General features: G+C 52.8%; 1 protein-coding gene across 1 annotated transcript in view; it reads right to left on the bottom strand.

Moving 5' to 3' along the window:
- Window positions 1-3,062: 3,062 nt before the first annotated feature.
- The window catches only part of LRRC38 (leucine rich repeat containing 38), a 32,667-nt gene continuing 15,715 nt past the window's right edge, over window positions 3,063-20,014 (bottom strand). Inside the window, exon 2 of the mRNA XM_045777929.2 lies at window positions 3,063-5,475. Coding sequence (XP_045633885.1) covers window positions 5,222-5,475 — 254 coding nt within the window. The 3' untranslated portion in view covers window positions 3,063-5,221. The remainder of the gene's footprint in view (window positions 5,476-20,014) is intronic.

Raw genomic sequence — 20,014 nt, 5'->3', positions numbered from 1 at the left:
ATACCCACATCGAAACCATCATAAGTCATCAATGAAAATATAGCGCTAAAGAAAATACTCCACCCAGCAACCTTGACAGAAACACCTTCTTAATGAATGGAAGACTAGCTTCAAATGATTCTTACATTCCTAGAAATCTGCACCAGAATGTGGCGCATGGGGAGAGCTGAGCATCTAAGACCTCCCCCCTTCTCTTCCCTGCTCTGGCTCCATGCTGTGCCTCCAGGGGTCTTATGCACACTTGCGTGGTCTTTCCAGCACATCCAGCCTCTAATCACATCCCCCAACCTCTACTGCCTGGCCACTCAGTCCGTCCTGGAGGAGGGATGGTGGGTGCACATCATTTGATGTCATTTGTGCAGTGAATTTTGGGGTCCTAAGTACCAGAGAATGTTCTAGAAGAGGGCACCAGTTCTGAGTGGGTATGCCCTGGGCCCCATAGATTCTTCATCCCAGGGGGAAGAGCACAGCTAGAGGAAGGCTGGGATAGCGCCCTCTAAAGTCCTGGACCCAGACCACAGTTCCCTTGCCTGGGTTCATGGGCTGTACTGGTGGTACCCACTGTCAGCCTAAGAAAATGAATTCATTTGTGATGCTGCCAGAATCCTCTGGTCATCAGACATTACGGAGAGCCACACAAGGAGACAAGACAATTTGGTGGCTTTGACTCTCCCAAAGGGGTCTGATACACTGGATTGGAGACTCCAAATAAATTCATTCACCCAGCTGCTTTTCCTGGAGCCCAGGACACAGCTCCAAGAAAAGTGCCACCCCATGCTGTCCCTGCCAAGCCAGCTGCCGCTGGCCTGAGCGGGGAATGCAGTTGGGTGGAGAGAGAGTATGCAGTGGTCAGAGAGCCCGTGGCCAAATCCCACTCCCTTCCTGGCCGTGTCCAGCCAAGCAAGTTACTCCCAGGACAGAACCATGTGGAGGTGATGGGTCTATAAAGGGGAGGTGATCATGGTACCTCGTGTGTGATGGTTTGGCTTCATGGATCAAGTCGGCTGGACTACAGTGGCCAGACATGTGGTCAACCATTACGCTGGATGTTTCTACAAGGGTGGTTTTAGATGAGATTATTTAAATCGGTGGACTCTGGGTAGAGCAGATTGCCCAGTCATAATGCGGCCTCACGGAATCGGCTGAAGGTTCTCACAGAACAAAAGACCGACCTCCCCCAGCAAGAGAGAATTGTGCAGGGGACACAGCCTCTGGACTTGAACTGCAAGACCGGCTCTTCCCTGGGTCTCCGGCCTGCCTGCCTGCCCTGAAAATTTTGGACTGGCGAGGCTCCACGGTCACATGAACCAGTTCCTTAGAATAAATCTCTTTCTCTATGACATCCTGTTGGTTCTGTCTCTCGGGGGAACCCGGGCAAATACACGGCCTTATAGCCCTTGTGAGCCGCATCGTGGGTGTGGCCCAGCGTCCAGCACAGGCGTCCTCGATGCACAAGAACTAGCATCATAAGCAGGAGCACGGGCTTCAAAGCCCAAATGTGGATGGGCTCCAGCTCTGCCAAGTGCCGTCACCCACCCACCTTCCCTGGGCCTCAGTTTCCTTATCTATAAAGCTGGGATAATAGCGGCTCTCACCCGGACTCATGAGGGTGCTTAAAAAGAGCTCATGTTGGTAGAGTTTCTGGTATGGTGCGTGGAAGTCATTGGTTTGCTTTTCTGCCCACTATGCATGTCAGCTGTGCCACTACAGTGTGCCAGGCACGGCTCTAGACCTGGGGACACAGATGGCCTGCGGCCCGGCGCTTGGGGAGCTCATGGGACAGGCTGGCGAGGTAGACCGTAAACAGGTAAACAAACGGGTTTGGGTACGTGCTGTGCAGAAAACAGTCCGGGGAGCCGTGATGAGGACACTCTTGGGGAGGTGACATTGGAGACTCAGTGACACTTGTGGAGATCTGAGAGGGGTGCTTCTGGTGCAGAGGAGGCCCTTGGGCCATATGTAAGATCGTCATTGTGGTTAGTCATGACTTGAGACCCCACAGCAAGTCAGGGATCCCTAAACCCCTGCCAACACCCCACTTCTAGGAAGGCATTTCCCCAGCTGAGCCGGGGCTCCCGGCCATCCTTCTTGGGCTTGGATGTCCCTTCTGTGCCCAACATCCTGAGTGTTTCACAGGGTTAATATCTAGGCAGTGACGGTTTCAACTGGCAATGACTTTAACCTCTTCTTCCCCTGGAGTCATGTTCCTTCCAGAACTCTGGGGTGCAGCCGGCAGACATGGGGTTGATTGGCACCCATGGAGCCCCCATCTCTGGCTCAGGGTTGCCCTCCTCCACTCCCTCGTTCACTCAGTAAATGACCCCCGTGCTGTGCAGGGCTCGCGCCTTGGGTTTCTAAGGAAATGGCTGAGTTCACTCACTATGAGGAATAAAATAGACTCATTAGGTGGGAATTCACCCCCGGAACCTATTAGAACAAAGCTATGGTACGAATTCCACAGCTTAGGGCACCATTTCCCTAGGATCCTGGGAGAAACAAGTTGGAACTTTGGCGGGGGCTCAGTGGGAGGCAGGGCCTTTAGGGGGTCCCTCGTAGGGTGCTCCTGGGGGGTGGGGATCAGACATGGTGACAACGGGCAGCGATTCTGACCCCACACAAGTCTCAGTGAGTCTGTGGCCAGGCTGGGGAGGTGCGGATGTGAGATTGTTCTGTGTCTCAAACTCTCCGCCTCTGAGCCCTTGACGCACACCCCCCACTGCGGTCTTTTCCGCAGTCCCTCTGGTTGCTCACGGTCAGCACGGTTCCCCTCTCCTGACTGGAAACCTTCTCCAGGAGCCTTCCTTCACAGTAATGGAACATGGTGGCTGGAGCCTCAGGCCTGGCATTCACACAGTTCATGATGCCCACTTTAGGCGGCCCATGCTCTTTTCTCAGGGGAATCGGTACCTGCCCTGACGGGGAGGCCCCAAAGGTGGCTCCCTCCGGTGCTGAGGGGCCACAGAGTGTGGCAAAGCCCTGCCCACCCCCCCACCTACCCAGCGACTCTGTGACAAGACAGCTCCCTGAGCTAGGGGTCCCCTCCCCTGGAGCCGACCATGATGGGGGCCAGAAGGGCTGAAGGCAGAAGAAGGGTAGAGAAAGACAATAGAAGGAGAGGAAAAGAGGGAGGGAGAGAAGGAGGCAGGATTTGGCTTGAAGCCACCCGCCGAGGCCTTTCCCGATATGATGGTTAATTTTATGCATCAACTTGCCAGGGTCCAGGGTGCCCAGATAAGTGGTTAAATGTTATTTCCGGGTGTGACCGTAAGGGTGTCTCTGGATGAGAACAGATGATAATCTGTGCCCTGAGTGAAGCAGAGTGTCGTCCCCGGGGTGGGTGGGCAGCATCCAATCTGTCGGGGGTCTGAATACAGTAAGAAGGTGACGGAAGGGAGAATTACTCCCCCACCTTTCTCTGTCCGGCTGCCTGAGCTGAGTCTTCTCCTGCCCTCCGTCGGGAACTTAGACTAGCAGCTGTCTTGGTTCTCAGCCTTAGGACTCAGAGTAGAGCCACACCCCTGGCTGTCCTCGGGTCTCCAGCTGGTCAACTTGCACACAGTGGGACTTGCCAACTTCCGTACTCATGTGAGGCAATCCCTTATAATCTAGATGGATGGATGGATGGACGTAACAGATACGTAGAATGCATGTCTCCTGTGCGTTGTTTCTCTGGAGAGCCCTGACCCATACACACAACTATCCTTTCTCGAGTAGCTTCTCCCCGTTACTCGTTCGCAGGATCTAATCATTTACGTCTTTCACGGTGCTTATCACTACCTGCAACTACAGTTCTGTCTCCTTGTGTGTTTGGTGTTCCCCCCATAAGAACTGAGGCCAAGCGAGCCAGGGCCCTGTTTTCTTACTCAACGCACCCCTGCCCTGCCCGGCCCAGTGCCTGGCCCTTCGCCAGTCCTCAGTCTGTATTTGTGACGGCAGTGATGGCAGGGAGCAATGGAAGAAGGACACAGAAGGAATATATTGTGAGAAACAATGGAGAGGCATTTCCCAGAAACACCCCAGGGGCTTCTCTTGCGCCCCGTCTACGTCTCGGTCCCCAGCAGGGTCTGATGCTGTGAACACTGTCACCTGGTATCAACTTGCCGGGCGTGTGACATGGTTTCGTATTATCTCTGCCAGAAAGTGCAGTCTTGCACATCCAGGAAAGTGGGGCCTGTCACAACCTGTGCTCCCAAGAAATGTCACACACACACCCGAAGGCCACTGAGGGAAGGAGGGTTCTCAGAGGCATGTCCCAGGTTTGGGGTTTTTTTGTTTTGTTTTGTTTTTAACATTTTGTTGGTCCAATGCAACCTGCTTTTTTGAATCCTGGCCTCGAGGACAGTTTGTTGCAAGTTCTGGAGATAAGTCCGGCTGGGTGCCAGCACAGAGACCGGCCAGGCATTAGCTGGCTGAGGAGGGACTCGAAGTCGGGGGACCAGGGAGGGGGCTGGGGAAGAGGGACAACTGGCTGTATTTCAGGGGGCAGAGTGACAGGGCACATGGACCCACCGTCCTTCTACGAGCTGCTTCCTCTGAGGCTGAGGATGAGGGTGTGAGTTCTGCCAGGAAAGTCTTCCTCACCTACTCATCAAAATACAGCAACAAACACCTTTCGGCCGGCCGGAGCTTTTCCCTCGGTGCCGCTTTCGCCAAACTCCCGAGGCTGCTGAAGCCCATTACAGCAGGAGAAGCCCGCTCCAGGGACAGGTCCCTGCATGGGGGTCCCCATCCGAGCTGCCGCATCCAGGAAGGAGGAGGCCGCTGCTCCGTCCCCCAGTCCAGGCCAGAGAACAGGTGCACAAACCAGCTGGGCGGTGGGAGCTACAAGTGTCCGCACCCCCTGGCTTGGGGTTCAGCCATCAGCGGGGAAGCCTGACGGGGCGTCTCCTCCCCCATTCTCGCACCTCAGGCAGGGAGGCAGGGCCCCCGGCCCCCCAGAATCCCTCCTGGGCTCCTCCGGCCCCCGCAGGTTCTAAACTCTGAGATGGGAAGACCCAGTGGGTGCCCAGGGGCGTGGCCCACGACACGCGCCAGGTGCAGGTCCCAGCTGGCGCCCAGGGGGGGTGGCCAGGTGCGGGCCAGGTGCACAGCGGCCCCAGGGACGGGTGCTGTTCTGGGAGCTGCAGGTTGACTCCTTCCCGCTTCCGACTTCCCCTCTTCCCTCTCCGCGCGGAGGGGAGCCTGGCCTGGGCTCTGGCAAGCCAGGAAGGGAGGGGGCGGCTCAGTCGTCCTCATCCTCATCCTCGTCTTCCGTGTCCTTGTTGGGCGCGCACCTCTGGAAGCACTGCACCACGGTGGCCAGGAAGAAGCTGGAGATGATGGCAGCGATGGACACGGCCACGCCCGAGAAGATGATGATGAACAGGTCCGTGAGCGACAGGCTGAACCTGCACTCGCTGAAGCTGGCCTCGGACAGCTCGCGCAGGAATACCCTCCTGTTGCCCAGGGGCAGGGAGCACTGGATCTCCTCGCGGCCTGTGGAGAAGGCAGGCGGGGTGAGAGAGAGAGGTCTGCAGGACGCAGGACAGCGCGACAGCGCGGGTGCCTGCAAAGTGCGGAGCAGGAGCAGTGCCCAGAGCGAAAGGGCGGGGGGGGGGGGGCTGATTATAATGGAATTTACGCTTTTGTAAAAGCCCCAGAGCAATCCGCACGGGGAAATCAGAGTGCCTTGGTCTCCCTTGCCTGCTCCAGGTGTGGAACTCTGCGTTCTGAACCACTCTGGTGGTGATGCAAGAGGAGATTCAGGGCCAGGGCCTCTGCAGACCTTGATCCAGACCTGGGTAGCACCTGGGATTGGGGGAGGGCGGGCCGAGGGCGGCTGAGGCAAGGGGGCGGGGGCAGTGCCCACGGATGCCATACGCTTCAGCTTGGAGTGCCACCTCCCGAGCTAGATGCCTTCCTCCTTGTCCTTGTCCTTAGGGCAAAAGTGAACAGAGGGTTAGCACGGCCCTGGAGTAAGTCCACTACTCTGGAGGGGTTTTCCCTCAATGGGAGTGGGGGAAATAGGCCCTATGTGAAGGTGGCCTTCGAACAGCAGTTACCGAAGCTTCTGTGACGCTTCCGTGAGCTTCAGAATCACCTGAAGAGAGTTTGAAAGTGCAGGCTCCCCGGGGAGTTGGCGAGCTTCTGGGACACTCACTCCGACCGTGCCCAGAGGAGCCCTGGTGAGCTCTGTTTTATATACTGAGGGTCCCTTTAAGATCTCACTTGAAGAGTGGCTGATTTAAAAAGAAGTTTCACCCCCTCCTGTCCAGAAAATCTGAGTCTGTGGTTTTCCAGACACTCATTTATTCATTCAACACACATTTACAGAGGTTTTATCCTGTGCCAAGGGACTGGTGACAAACAAGGCAAGAAAGGCCCCTAATGTCAGAGAGTGTAAATTCTAGAAGACAGACACGCGTTCGTGCCTCGAACACATGTGTATCGAGCATCCACTACCTGCTAGGCCCTGGGGATACAGCGGTGAGCACAACAAAGTTCTTGCCCCAATGCAGCTTAGGTGTAGACAATTACTGAGTAGATCAAGAAAAATACTTAAATGTTGGGGCGCTTGAGTGGCTCAGCTGGTTAAGCATCTGACTCTTGATTTCAGCTCAGATCATGGTCTTAGGGTTGTGAGATCGAGCCCCTCGTCGGGCTCCACACTCGGTGGGTAGTCTGCTTCTCTCCCTCCCTCTCTGCCCTTCCCCCATCACACATGTGCTCTCGCTTTCTCTCAAATTAATAAATCTTTAAAAAAGAGATATACATACGTGCGAAGATGACACCCTAGGGTAAAATGAGGAGTGTCTGGGAAAGAGGGCTGTTTTTAGATGGGGTGTTCAGGAGCTGATGTTTCAGCAAAGATCTAAAGAACAAGACAGAATCAGTCACGGAAGAACAGTCGAGGCAGGGGAGACAGGAAGTTGGCAAAGAGCTCAGTGTTCAGAGAACATCGTGTAGCCAGGGGAGCTGAGGGGGCAAAGGGGCGTTTAGTATGAGCTGAGGTGGGAGACGGGCACACGGGTTGAGATGAACCCCCAGACTCGCCAGGGTCTCCAGATGAATATCAAGAACAGAGGCCCCACCTCTACCACCAACCCTGTTACGGACTGAATCGTGTCCCCCTCCTCCCACGTTTATATGGTGAAGACCTAACCCCCAGTGTGACCATAATTAGAGATAACAATAGGGGGATAATTAAGTTCAATGAGGTCAGAAGGGTGTCACACCCTTCTGGGCCCTAATCTCACAGGACTGGTGTCTTCCTAAGATGAGGAAGAAACAACCCCTTTCTCTCTCTCTCTGCATGTGCACAGAGGTAAGGCCATGTGAGGACTCCAGGAGAAGGTGGCCATCTACAAGCCAGGAAGAGGGAACCCACCAGAAACGGACCCTGCTGGCACCTTGATCTGGGACTTCCAGCCTTCGGAACTGTGAGAAAATCAATGTCTGTTATCGGAGTCCCTAGCCTGTGGTATTTTGTCATGGTGGCCCAAGGAAATGAATACAAACCCTCACTGGACATGAACAAAAGACAGACTTGTGTGAGCAGTCAGCCACCAAAGGCTGTTTGTTACGAAGTGTAATCCACGCACTCTGACCGATACACAGTATGAACTGTATACACATACTTCAGATGTAAGAAAATGTGTAATCTTAAAATGCATAAAGAAATCAGATCTTCTGTTCTGATCTGGAAGAGGAGAGAAAAATAAAGCGGTAGAAACTAGCACGCCTATTGCCCTCAATATGGGCAAACTATTCCAAGTGCTACAAACATGCCAACTCTTAATTCTCGCCACAGCTTTATGAGGTAGGCAGTATTAGCATGCCCATTTTATGGATGAGAACGCCGAACCCTAGCGGGTTTACATAGCTCGCCTTCAGTTCCACAGCTTCCCAGAAATGTGAGGACACCATTTTGACGTGAAGCTCAGCTGCCTACAATCTGCTTACCTTTGGCTTCCTTGGAACTTTCAGGAAAACCTGCAATTGCTCTTTTTCAGGGCTTCCAGGTTTCAAAGAGCTGGCCCTCAATCCATCTCCAGAATTATCTGAGGGTCTTTATTTGTGTACCTTTCCTCTCCAGCTCAGACACAGAGGCTTCCGCCTTCCTTCTGTCCTGGCCCATCTTTTACGTAGCGTACAGCCGACCCACTGATGCTCTCCTCCCCGTGGGAGCCATTGCCACGGCAACCAGACTTACAGTCCCTCCTCTCCCTGATCCTGTGCCCACCCGAATACCCAGGGAATGAGCTGGACAAGAGCTCTGCATGCTTCTCCAGTTTATGCTGGACTCGTTTTTGACTTTCTTTCTCTTAAAGAACCCCAACTTCCGTTGACTACTAAGGAGCATTTTCAATGCATCTAAACAGGGGTGCCTGGGTGGCTCAGTCATTAAGCATCTGCCTTCGGCCCAGGGCCTGATCCCAGGGTCCTGGGATTGAGCCCCGCATCAGGCTCCCTGCTCCGCTGGGAGCCTGCTTCTTCCTCTCCCTCTGCCCCTTGCTTGTGTTCCCTCTCTCGCTGGCTGTTTCTCTCTCTGTCGAATAAATAAAATCTTAAAAAAAAATGCATCTCAACAGAATTAGGAGAACTTGAAGACAGAGTTACATTGGCGTTCCCTTGGGCTTCCCTTGTTTTCTTCAATGGAAAGTGGACAAATCATTTGACCTCCCTTCTCTGAACAGCGGCAGATGTTACGAACATAAACAAGAAGGACTCCAGTGAAGTCCAGGCTGTTTCTAATTCCAAGATAATATTTGCAATCTTCAAACCTGTACCAAGTCACTACTCTTGCCTAGGGAAACTTTCTAGCAGTTCTTGTCTTCAATAAGCTGTATTCACTGGCAAACAACCACAACGCCAACAGCGCAAGCCCACAGAGCCTGCCCTTTAAACCAGCCTTTGCCTGCCAAGACTCCTTGAGTCAATTCCGATTTCCATGATGGTCTCTGCGCCTGGAGATTAGGCTTGGCATTTTTACAAAGTGACACCTTTAGAGAATGTCATCTCACATTTCTCTGTGGCTAGAAGGAACAGGCTTGTTTGCAAAACATCACACACAAGTCCACCAGGAGTGGGAGACTCTGGAACCACGCTGGATGGAACTAGCACGATGAGATACCCTGTCTCGCCAGGGTCTCCAGCTGAATATCAAGAACAGAGGCCCCACCTCTACCACCAACCCTGTTACGGACTGAATCGTGTCCCCCTCCTCCCAGAGCGGGGGATAAGAAGAGTCAGACAGAGTGTCAGCCGGGCAGACAAGGCTCAGCAGAGGGGACAGGGATCGCCGGAGGGCTCTGGAGACGCGTCCCAGGCTGGCTGCAGAACTCAGGAGTCAGGGTGATCTGGCTTTGGGTATCTCGGCTCTGCTGCACGATCTTACTCTAGACCAGAGTTTCTCACGCTTGGCACTACTGATGTTTTGTGTCAGTTGAGTGTTGTGGGAGGGCAGTCCTGTGTGGGGCAGGGTGTTTACCAGCATTCCTGCTCCCAGTAGTACGATCACGAATGTCTCCCAACAATGCCACGTGGCCCCTGCAAGAGGAGAATAAAGTCCTTCTGGTTGAGAACTGCAGGGGGAAGTGCCCGGCAAAGTGAGTTACCCTCCAGGGCGGGGCTACTGTCTGTGACTGAGCTTAGCTATTAAGTGGCTTTCTTTGATTCGTGCATTAAACACAACAGGTGAGGTGTTATGCTAGAGGCTGTGAAGGACACAAAAAAGGAAACAGAGGCAGGAAGGAGGACGGGAAGGAAGGAAGAAGAGAAAGACACAGTTCTGGCCTCAGGACCTTCCGTCTAACAGGAGGGGTACCAGCGCAGGGCCAGTGGAAAGGTGGGGGGTCAAGGGCACATGAGGGGAGGGAGGGGGTCCCCAGGAGTCCCTCCTTGATTTGGAATGTTCCCCTTCCTTTCCTGACCCCCATCTCTTCAGCTGTCGGAGCTAAGAACAGTAAACAAAAGCCAATACTGATACAGCATTTTGAGTCCGCTGGGCGCTGCTCTTCGGGCTTTATGCACGTGAAGTTACTTGATCCTCACGCCAACCCCATGAGGAGCCTGCTATAACTCTCCCCATTTTATGGATGATCCAACTGCGGCACAGAGATATCAAGTGACTTGCCCAAGGCCACACAGCCGGGGAACGACAGAACTGAGAGTGATCCTAGCCAGCCTGGCTCAAGTCCACACTCCGACCACCACCCTGGCCCACCTGCTCTCCCAGGGCTGCCCAGCCTCACCCAGGACCTCACAAGGAGTTCCTTTCAGGCAGACTGTCTTTTAAAGAGATGCTCTAGAACTCTCCAGCAACCTCCTGTGCCCAGCCCTGACCCAGACGGACCAGAAAGGTCTTCCTTGTCAGGAGCAGGACTCCGAATGTAGACATGGAGGGACACCCACGTGTGAGTCTTGGTAACCACCCCCCCCACCCCGGTGATGGTGTTGTGAGCATGACCTAAGGGGACATCTGTAAACTCTCACCGTGGCCCCTGGCCACCTTCGTGCTTGAAAACACAGCGTTCGTTTTATTCAGGTTTTCAAGGTTTCAAAATGTGCCCACACCTGACTCCAGATATCTGAGGAGCCTGCCTGCATCAGTCAGGGTTCTCCAGAGACACAACCAATAGGGTGTGTGTGTGCGTGTGTGTGTGTGTGCGTGTGTGTGTGTGTGCGTGTAAAGAGCTGTATCATAAGGAATCGGCTCACATGATGACGGAGGGTGACAAGTCCCCAGGTCCGCAGCCAGTAAGCTGGTGACCCCGAGAGCTGATGGGGTACTTCCAGGCTGAATATTGGCAGCCTCAACACCCAGGAAGAGCCAATGTTTCCATTCAAGTCCGAAGGCAAGAACTGATGTTCCAGCTCGAGGCCGTCAGGCAGGAGGAGCTCCCCCTTACTCACAGGAGGGTCAGTTTTGATTTGTTCTAATCAACTGATTAGATGAGGCCCACCAACATTGGGGAGGGCACTCGGCTTCACCCAGTCTACGGATTCAAATGCTTATCTCATCCAAAGACACCCTCATAGGCGCACTTGGATAACGTCTGCCTCAACATCCAGGCTGTCGAAAATCTGCCGTCCCAGGACTCTCCATGCCTTTCCGCAGCAGCAAGAGGGACTTTTTTTTTGTTTTTTTTAATAAAGATTTTATTTATTTGACAGAGAGACAGCCAGCGAGAGAGGGAACACAAGCAGGGGGAGTGGGAGAGGAAGAAGCAGGCTCATAGCAGAGGAGCCTGATGTGGGGCTCGATCCCATAACGCCGGGATCACGCCCTGAGCCGAAGGCAGACCTTAACGACTGTGCCACCCAGGCGCCCCGAGAGACGTTTTTTAATGGTATGGGTCTGAGGTGAAATTCAGAAGAAATTGTCTTTTTTCCTCTACTTGCTCAGAATACCCGAGGGGAGGCAGAAAGAGCTCGGAGCAAGAGCAGGACTTAGCAGTGAGGAAAATGGGACTATTTACGTGTCGAGAATCGAGAATCGTTCTCTGACTTCGGAGGGAGTGGTGGCTTCTCCTCCTCCTGCTTCTCCTCCCTCTGCCCTCCAATCGCCTCCTCCTCTCCCTCTCTCCTTCTCTTTCTTCCTCTGTGTCCTTTTTTTTTTTTAATTGATTTATTTATTTTAGAGAAAGAAAGAAAAAGAAAGAAAGAAAGCACACAGGGGAGGGGGCTGCAGGAGAGCGAGAGAGAGAATCCTCAAGCAGACTCCCCAGTGAGCGAGGAGCCTGATGCAGGGCTCGATCTCTTGACCCCGAGATCATGACCGGAGCTAAAATCGGGAGTCAGACGCTCAACCGACTGAGCCACCCAGGCGGCCCTCCTCCGTGTACTTTTTATTGTGGCAAAACATACAGGACATAAAACTTACTGTTTGAACTGTTTCTAAGTGTGCAATTTGGTGGCATGAAGTATAGTTAACAATGTTGTACAATCATCACCACTACCATTTCCAGAACGTTCTCATCCCTTAAACTCTGTACCCTTTCCTCCGTTCCCAGCCCCTGCTAACTGCTGTCCTACTTTCTGTCTCTATGAACTTGCCTACTCGGAGGGGCTTAACCATACAATCTGTGTCGTTTTATGGCTGGCTTATTTCACCAAGCAGAATGTGTTTAAGGTCCCTCCATGGCTGTAGCACGTATCAAAATTTCCCTCTTTTTTAAGCTGAATGATATTCCATTGCGTGGATACGCCACATTTTATTTCTCCTTTTGTCTGTTGATGGAACACTGGGTTGTTTTCACCTTGTGGCTATTGTAAATACTTCTGCTGTAAACATTGGCAGGGAAGTATCTGTTGAAATCTGGCAGTTCTTGGGGAAATGTACCCAGAAGTGGAAATGCTCGGTCATATGGTGATTCTATGTTTAACTTTTTGAGGGACCTCCATACTGTGTTCCACAGTGGCGGCACCCCATTTTATGTTCCTGCCAGCAAAGCACAAGGGTTCCAACCTCTCCACATCTTTGCCCACACTTATTATGTCACATTAAAAAAATAAAAAGAAGGCCCATCCTAAGGGGTGTAAAGTAGTATCTCATTTTTTGTGGGTTTTGTGATTTTGACTTGCATTTCTCACATGACTAGGGCTTGGGCATCTTTTCATGTGCTCGTTGGCCCGCTCCTTCTTTTTAAATAAAGGCTCTCATCTCCTAAAACGCCGGCATGTGACATGTCATCAGGGGTTAGCAGCCACATTGCAAAGGGTTAGTCCCTAGCGATTCAACACCGGGTGGAGAGCAGGCCTGGAAAAGCCCAGAGGAGATAGACTGGGCGGACTTCCGAAAAGAAAGAATATGCCTATCTCCCAATTCAGTGTAATTCACCTACAACGTCCTGAGCCCTCACCCATCCCCTAAAGCAGGAAGGGTGGGCGTGCCGTGTGGGGACCAGGTCCCGAGCACCTGCTGTGCTCTGATGCAGAGAGCCCCTCAGCACACATCACTTACTACTTGCTTCATCTGGGAGGCGAGCGGCACTAGGCTCAACTCAAGGCTGAGGAAACGGGCCTCAGAAATCTTTGGCAATTCGCATATTATTAAACGGTAAAGCCGGAATTCAAGCCACACTCAACTTGGTCTGTTTTACCCCGAAGCCCATGTTTCTTCCGTCTGCCCATGTTGTCTGTCGCACCAAAGAAAGTGACATCCCTGGCCCCAGGACATTTCTAACCCAGCAGAGGAACCCAAACTAAAGTCTATGAAGCCACCGGAAAGGAAGGTCATATCCAGCTGGGGGTGTGTAGGGCTTCACAAATTGAGAGAACGACGAGACAGGGTGTCTAGAAGCTCTAGTACGTTCTCATCAGTATTTATGGAGTGAATGAGTAGCTTTGAGTTTGAAGGATTATTCGGGTGGAGTGAGAAAGGCCTTGCAGGCAAGAGGCACAGGTGGAATCCGAAAGCGTGGGTGGGCGTTAGACGTTCCTCCAGGACTAGGATAGCGCCCCCCAGCTACGGCATCTTCCCAAAGGACCGTCCCTGGTGGATTTCCGGTGGGCTGTGTGTCGAGTCACCAGAGAGTCACGGCCAGGAACTGAGAATTTGGATTAAGACATTAAAAAAAAATGGGGGTTTTTTTTGGTCAATGCGATGGTGGTAGTCTTTAAAGAATCTAAAAAATCCCATTTAAATCAGGAAAGGAAGCAGCATTGTCACATGGACACAAGTGTCAGACTGCTGTAATGAGACAGGACACATGTCGTGAGCCTCTTCAGTCCCCGTCCCCCGCCTGGCTCCTCTGCAAGCACCTGAGGGGGCGGCTTCTGCCTGTCCCGTGTCCCGGGCAGCCGGGAGTGAAGGGCATGGCCAGAGGCGGAGGCCAAGGCCCTCTGCTCATGACGAAGATCTCTTGAGAGCCTACAGTCCACAGCTGTGGTCCTCAGGCTTTTGGATGTTATATGCCGGTAAAAAAGAGAGAGAGAGAGAGAGAGAGAGAGAGAGAGAAAGAAAGAAAGAAAGAAAGAAAGAAAGAAAGAAAGAAAGAAAGAAAGAAAGAAAGAAAGAAAGAAAGAAAGAAAAAAAGAAAAAGAAAAAGAAAAGGAAGGAAGGAAGGAAGGAAGGAGGAAAGAAGGAGGAAGGAAGAAAGAAAAGAAACAGAGAGACGGACAGAGGACCACAGCTTATAATTTTGCCCGTAAGGACATTCAAAGCATCATCACCCCCATCACTATCATCACCATCATATTGTAAGAGGAGCTTTTGTACGCCATTAAAGTTAAGAAGGGCAGAATAAGATGGAAAGGGGTAAATACGTTGAGCCTTAAGAACCACTCAGCACGCCGCCCTCATAGCCCTCCCTTTGCGAAGGGCCTGTGGGTGCCTGGACAGATGACCCCGGATCCGGGGCCGCTTGGGGGGCGCGGTCTACATTCCGTATTCCCGTTCCACCTGGAACGAGTGCCCGGGGGTCGAGGGTCGCTTCCTTACTCCTCAAGAGCAGAGGTCTGGGAAGGACAGCTCCAGGGCCACACCCCCCTTCTCCGCTCCTCCCATGTTTTCGGAAGTCAAGTCATACGCACCACGGCCAGGCCCATTGGTTTCCGCGCTGTCTCAGGCTGCTTTTGTGCTGCAATGGCAGATTTGAGTAGTTTACAAGGCCTGAAAGATTTGCCATCTGGCCCTTTCGAGGAGGTTTGCCAACTCTTGTTCAAAACTCAAGAGGGGAGCCTGGGTGGCACAGCGGTTAAGCGCCTGCCTTCGGCTCAGGGCGTGATCCCGGCGTTATGGGATCGAGCCCCACATCAGGTTTCTCTGCTGGGAGCCTGCTTCTTCCTCTCCCACTCCCCCTGCTTGTGTTCCCTCTCTCGCTGGCTGTCTCTATCTCTGTCAAATAAATAAATAAAATCTAAAAAAAAAAAAAAAAAAACTCAAGAAACACCTCCTACAGGGAGCCTGCCCTGAATGCTGCCTATGTTCCGCCTTCCCCTGAGTCAGGCTTCTCCTTCCTGAACCCCTATACATCATAATCCACAACCCCCATACTCCACAGGGTGGGGGGCTGTGCCTACCATGTCTGCACCCACAGCTCCCACCTTGGAGCCTGGCACACACTACGGGAATATCACAAAAACCGAGACAATCCAGAACAAGTCAGAAAAGTCTAGGTGGGAAGGGTCCCAGCCTGTGATGCCCAGCCAGGGTCCTGACGGTGGGCTGCGGGTCTGTCAGAAACTTGACCATGACGAGGCCTCAGGGGCTGTGAGTCAAACATGCAGTTTGTGTGGTGGACAACATCTTTCAAAGCTATATTCTGGAAACATTAACCTAAAAGGTTCTTAGTGGCAAAAATGTCAGGAGCTACCAATTTTTATGACTTTTCGCCCTTCTTCAATGAAGTGCATCCAAGATGCGAGCTCCTCCTACTTATTACAGATGCGGGGTTCGGCAGAGGACACGATTCCCGCCGAGAATGTAGAACTGAATGAACGAGAGACATGGAATCCTGAGGAAGGAGAGCAGAAAATCAGCTTCATTACCGCGGGAGACTCGGCGCGGCCCTCCTGCTTCTGCTCTGCACGCCGCCCCAGTCCTCCCTTCGGCAGCCACAGTGGGTCTTTTACAGAAAAACTTGCATACCATCATTCTTCGGCTCAACACTCCTCCCTCCCAAGCCTCTTTATCTTTCTCAAAGTGAAACCCACGATCCTTCCTGCCATCCCCCCGAACCTCTCACTCCACCTTGCTTGCCATTCCTCCAACACCCCAAGCACAGGCCTACCTCAGGGCCTTTGCACCTGCTCCCTCTACCTGGCTCACTCCTTCACGTTCTTAGGGCCCCTGCTCAGATGTCACCTGTCGGAGATGCTCTCCTCACCCCCACCATCATTCTCCATCCCCCCGCCTGGCTTTATTTTTCTCGAGAGCACTCAGCACTACCTGACATATTACCTATATATGTATTTATTTTCTGCTTCCCTACCCCTCCCCCACTCCAGTGTCGACTCTGTGAGGTCAGGCTTCTGGTTTTGTTCCCGGCTGTATTCCCAGTACCTAGAACTTTCAAAATATATTTTTGAATGAAAGATAGGATGGGAGAATGACTTAGCATTGCAGCCACAAAGAGCTTCCTAAACCATCTCCCCTGACAGATAGGCCATCCCTCCTAATGCCCGACGGTGCTGGACAAAAGTCCTTTTCCCCAAATTCATCAGCAGATAACTCTCCACTCCCTGCTGGGAGAGAGAAGCTCTATGTGTTTCTCCCGTGCTTTTCCCTCTTGAGGGGTGGAAATTCTCAGATGGCATGGGAACAAAGAGCCCCCCACAAATAGTGGGGGCACATCAGCTAACCCCCCCCTGGAGTCTTACCACACGCAGGTGACCTTCTAAGCACTCTACAACTGTCTACACTGCTTTAATCCACAAAGCAAACTCTGGGGCAAGTACTATGGGGACTCCGGTTCGCAGGTAAGGAAACCAAACTGCTGTGTTATTTGCTTAAGGTTATCCAGCAAAGAAATGGTAGAGCCAGGATTCGGCGTCAGGCAGTCTGACTCCAGACCCTTGCGGTTAGCCATTACCCTCCCTTATTGCCTTAAAAATGCTTGCACAAATTACCGCAGGGGATACAAAGCCCCAGTGGGTCGTATCATTACGCCAAGGCCGCACAGTAAACGTGAAAACCCAATTTGGAACCCGTGCTACCTCCAGTGACGGTCCCCGCCCACGGGACTTGGGGGAAAGAACACCCAAGTTCACGCTCAAGGGTCTGGGTGTTGTATTCCTTTCCTGGGGCTGCCCTAACTCATTACCGCACACTGGGTGGCTTCAAGCAAGTTTATTCCCTCACAGTTCTGGAGGCCAGAACCTGGAACTGAAGTACGGGGAGGGCCGGGCTCCCTCCGAAGGCTCGAGGGGGGAATACGTCCCGGCCTCCTCCGGCTCTCGTGGCTCCAAAGGTTCTTTGGTTTATGGCAGTGTCACCCCACCCTCTGCCTCTGACAAATCTCCCTCTTATAAAAACACACCTGCCATTGGATTTAGGCCCATCCGAAATCCAGGATGAGCTCATCTTGAGATCCTTAGTTACATCGGCAAAGACTCTTTTTGCAAATAAGGTCCTGCTCACAGGTTGCAGGCTCTGGGACTTGGCCATATCTCTTGGGGGGACACAAGTCAACCCACTCTGAGTGTCTTACGGGTGACAGTCAGCTGCTGCCCCTTGGCCTCTCGTCCTCCCTGACTCCTAATTTGGAGGCTGCCCCCAGATTGCATTTTGGGCCATCAACTTCCACTTCTTGGGTACCTCTTGAAAATGCATGGCCCTCCCCTGGCCAGGGGGTCAGCATGTGACTGACACTGGGCCACAGTCTCTCTGTCCTGGTAAACGGAACCTTGAGTGGCTTGACCACGACGGTGGCCACAGCCCATTCAGTCCTCCTTCCTCCTGCAGGATGGCTCGACCCCCCACCCGCTGCTGCTCTGTCCCCTTGACTGATGACTTCTCCCCAGCAGCTGACACCTGAGCTACAGAGGGTGAAGAGCTGCCGAGGGTGAAGAGCTGCCACTCTCCTGAAATAGATGGTGACACAGCGGATGGTAGATTGAGATTAATCTCTTGCCCCTTGCCAACAAACAGGCCTGCAGCCAGAGGATCTCCGGGGCCCTCCCCTCTGAGCCAGTCTCTGCCACCCGCCCCCCATCCCCGGCCCCGGCACCAGGACCTGCCTAATCCATATCAACGACAGGCTCTTCTAAGCACTTTTGTCATTAAAAATATATTTCTGTTTTCCCAACTCCACTTAGGCAAAGCCCAAGTATACACTGAAAGAACAGAAATAATAAGAAGGAGGATAAAAGGACCTATAAATACATACTTAACACACTGGCTTACACCTTTCTAGATTTCTTCTGCATGTCTGTGTACAGAAATGGACCAAGTAGAAATTCAGTCTGCCACTCTGTTGGGTAAGCATACCGGGAACATCCTTCCATCCGACCAGCGTCATCGCCAAATGTCCCTTGTTTACCGATTGATTTATTTTTAAGCAGGCTACACACCCAGCGCAGAGCCCGAGGCGGAACTCGAACTCACGACCCTGAGATCGAGACCTGAGCTGAGATCAAGAGTCAGACGCTTAGCCGACTGAGCCACCCAGGTGCCCCCCACCAAACATCATTTGTAATGGTTACAGGCCCTGTATTGTGTAGATGAGCCATGAGTTACTTCTGCAATCCCAGGGTGCTTCCAGTCTTTTCCTTATTAGAAGCAAGGCCACTATGGGCATCTATATACACATTCTTAATGATCCCCCCACGATGCATTCCCACAAGTTGAAGACTGTGCCTGCACTTGTGCCAGCAATGGATTTTGTCACTCTTTCATCTTTGCCGAGCTCATTAGCCATAAAAGAGTGTAATTGCTGATTTAATTTGCATTTCTCTGGTTATGAATAGAGCTAAATGGTGTATCATGGGCTCATGGACCATTCGGAGTGGTTCTTCCGTGAACTGCCTGCCCAGGACCTGTACTAAATGCTTCAGACGTCTTATCAAGGTGTGAGAAGGCCCCGGTGTCAAGAAGGGTTGGGGAGAGAGTGTGGCCAATCCTCTCCACCCAAACCACGGCTAGAGCTACAGCTCCCAGGGAAGAGGCCTCCCCTACCTCCCATGCCCCAGAGGAAGGACCAGCACGAAGGTCTTCCGGGGGCCCCCGGGCATCCGTCCCACTGCTCTTGACCAGAGCTCACCCTCCTAGCAATCTCCTCTCCCGCTCTCTGGAGCCGGAGGGCTCAGTGTGGCTGCTGAAACCCTGCCAGGGGCCGCCTGCCAGCCTCCCAGAACTCCAGACCCGGAGGACAGAAGCAGCGTGGTGTTCTTCCAGATGCGCAGCCAGACTTCCAGCCGCGGCTTCCTGACTTCGCAGCAGCGTAGAAGGTTAGATCCAAAGGCATGTGTGTGTGCCGCCCTGCCCCACGTCTCCCCCTTATTGGACCTGAAGGTGCGGGTCCCATGGCCCCTTGCTGCAGCCTCTTGGTGTCACAGAGGAAGACTTCTCGGGGACGCATCCCAGCATGGAGTGCAGGGGGCGGCGAGGTGCTGGGAACGCCAGCTCTAATTTCCGATAGTGCTGGCCTTTGTTCTCCACCATATCTTTCATTAAATATGGGTTGCGGCATCAGGGGAAATTCCCAATTGTCCTCCCTGTCTCAGCCGCAGACACTTTGTCTGATTAAATAATCAGCTGATTTCCACCAGGGGACGAGGCACCTGCAGCATCAGCTCAAGGGCTCCGGCCTTGTGCTGGCTCCACAGAGCACATTCTGTAGAATGGGCAGCACAGTGCAGTCGGTCTCACTGTGTCCGCTATCCTACACTCTGGCCTGACTTGCAGCCCTGGACCTCAGGACACCCACATCAGTCACTGCACAAGGATAGAACATCGACAGACTCACAGTGCAGCTTTCCCAGCCTGCCTTCCTCCTGGCAAGAAATGAGCAGAGATGATCGCTGAGCGTTGAAAATCTGGGAAGGTGTGCACACATTTCTGTTACCATCACCAGCATCACCCTCACTGCCATCATCTTGACCATCACCACCACCTGTCCCGGGTACACCATCACCACCATGATGTCCACCACCTGTCCTAGTTCCATCATCTCCACCATGATGTCCACCACCTGTCCCATGTGCACCATCACCACCACAATGTCCACTACCCATCCTGTGTGCAGCATCTCCACCATGATGTCCCTCACCTGCCCTGTGTACACATCTCCACCATGATGTCCCTCACCTGTCCCGTGTACACATCTCCACCATGATGTCCCTCACCTGTGCTGTCTGCACCATCTCCTCCAGGAAGCCACCTCCACCATTTCTACCACCACCATCACTGCCACCTCAGTCATCAACACCAGTTATTTGCTAGTGCTAAGGAGACGCATCTGTGTCTAGTTACTATCGATGATCTAGTTAAAGAGAACATTCTGGCAATTGTCTCTGTGTAAGGAAGTCTAAGACTGGCCCCGTGAGTCTGGTACCTCCTGGACTCATGGTGCTCAACGCTCCATGCTCCATG

This window comes from Ursus americanus, chromosome 33 (assembly GCF_024610735.1).
Source record: "Ursus americanus isolate L20-20 chromosome 33, mUrsAme1.1.p, whole genome shotgun sequence".
Classification (NCBI taxonomy): domain Eukaryota; kingdom Metazoa; phylum Chordata; class Mammalia; order Carnivora; family Ursidae; genus Ursus; species Ursus americanus.
Note: the sequence above shows the minus strand (reverse complement) of the source record. Positions and strands in the feature narration are given on the sequence as shown.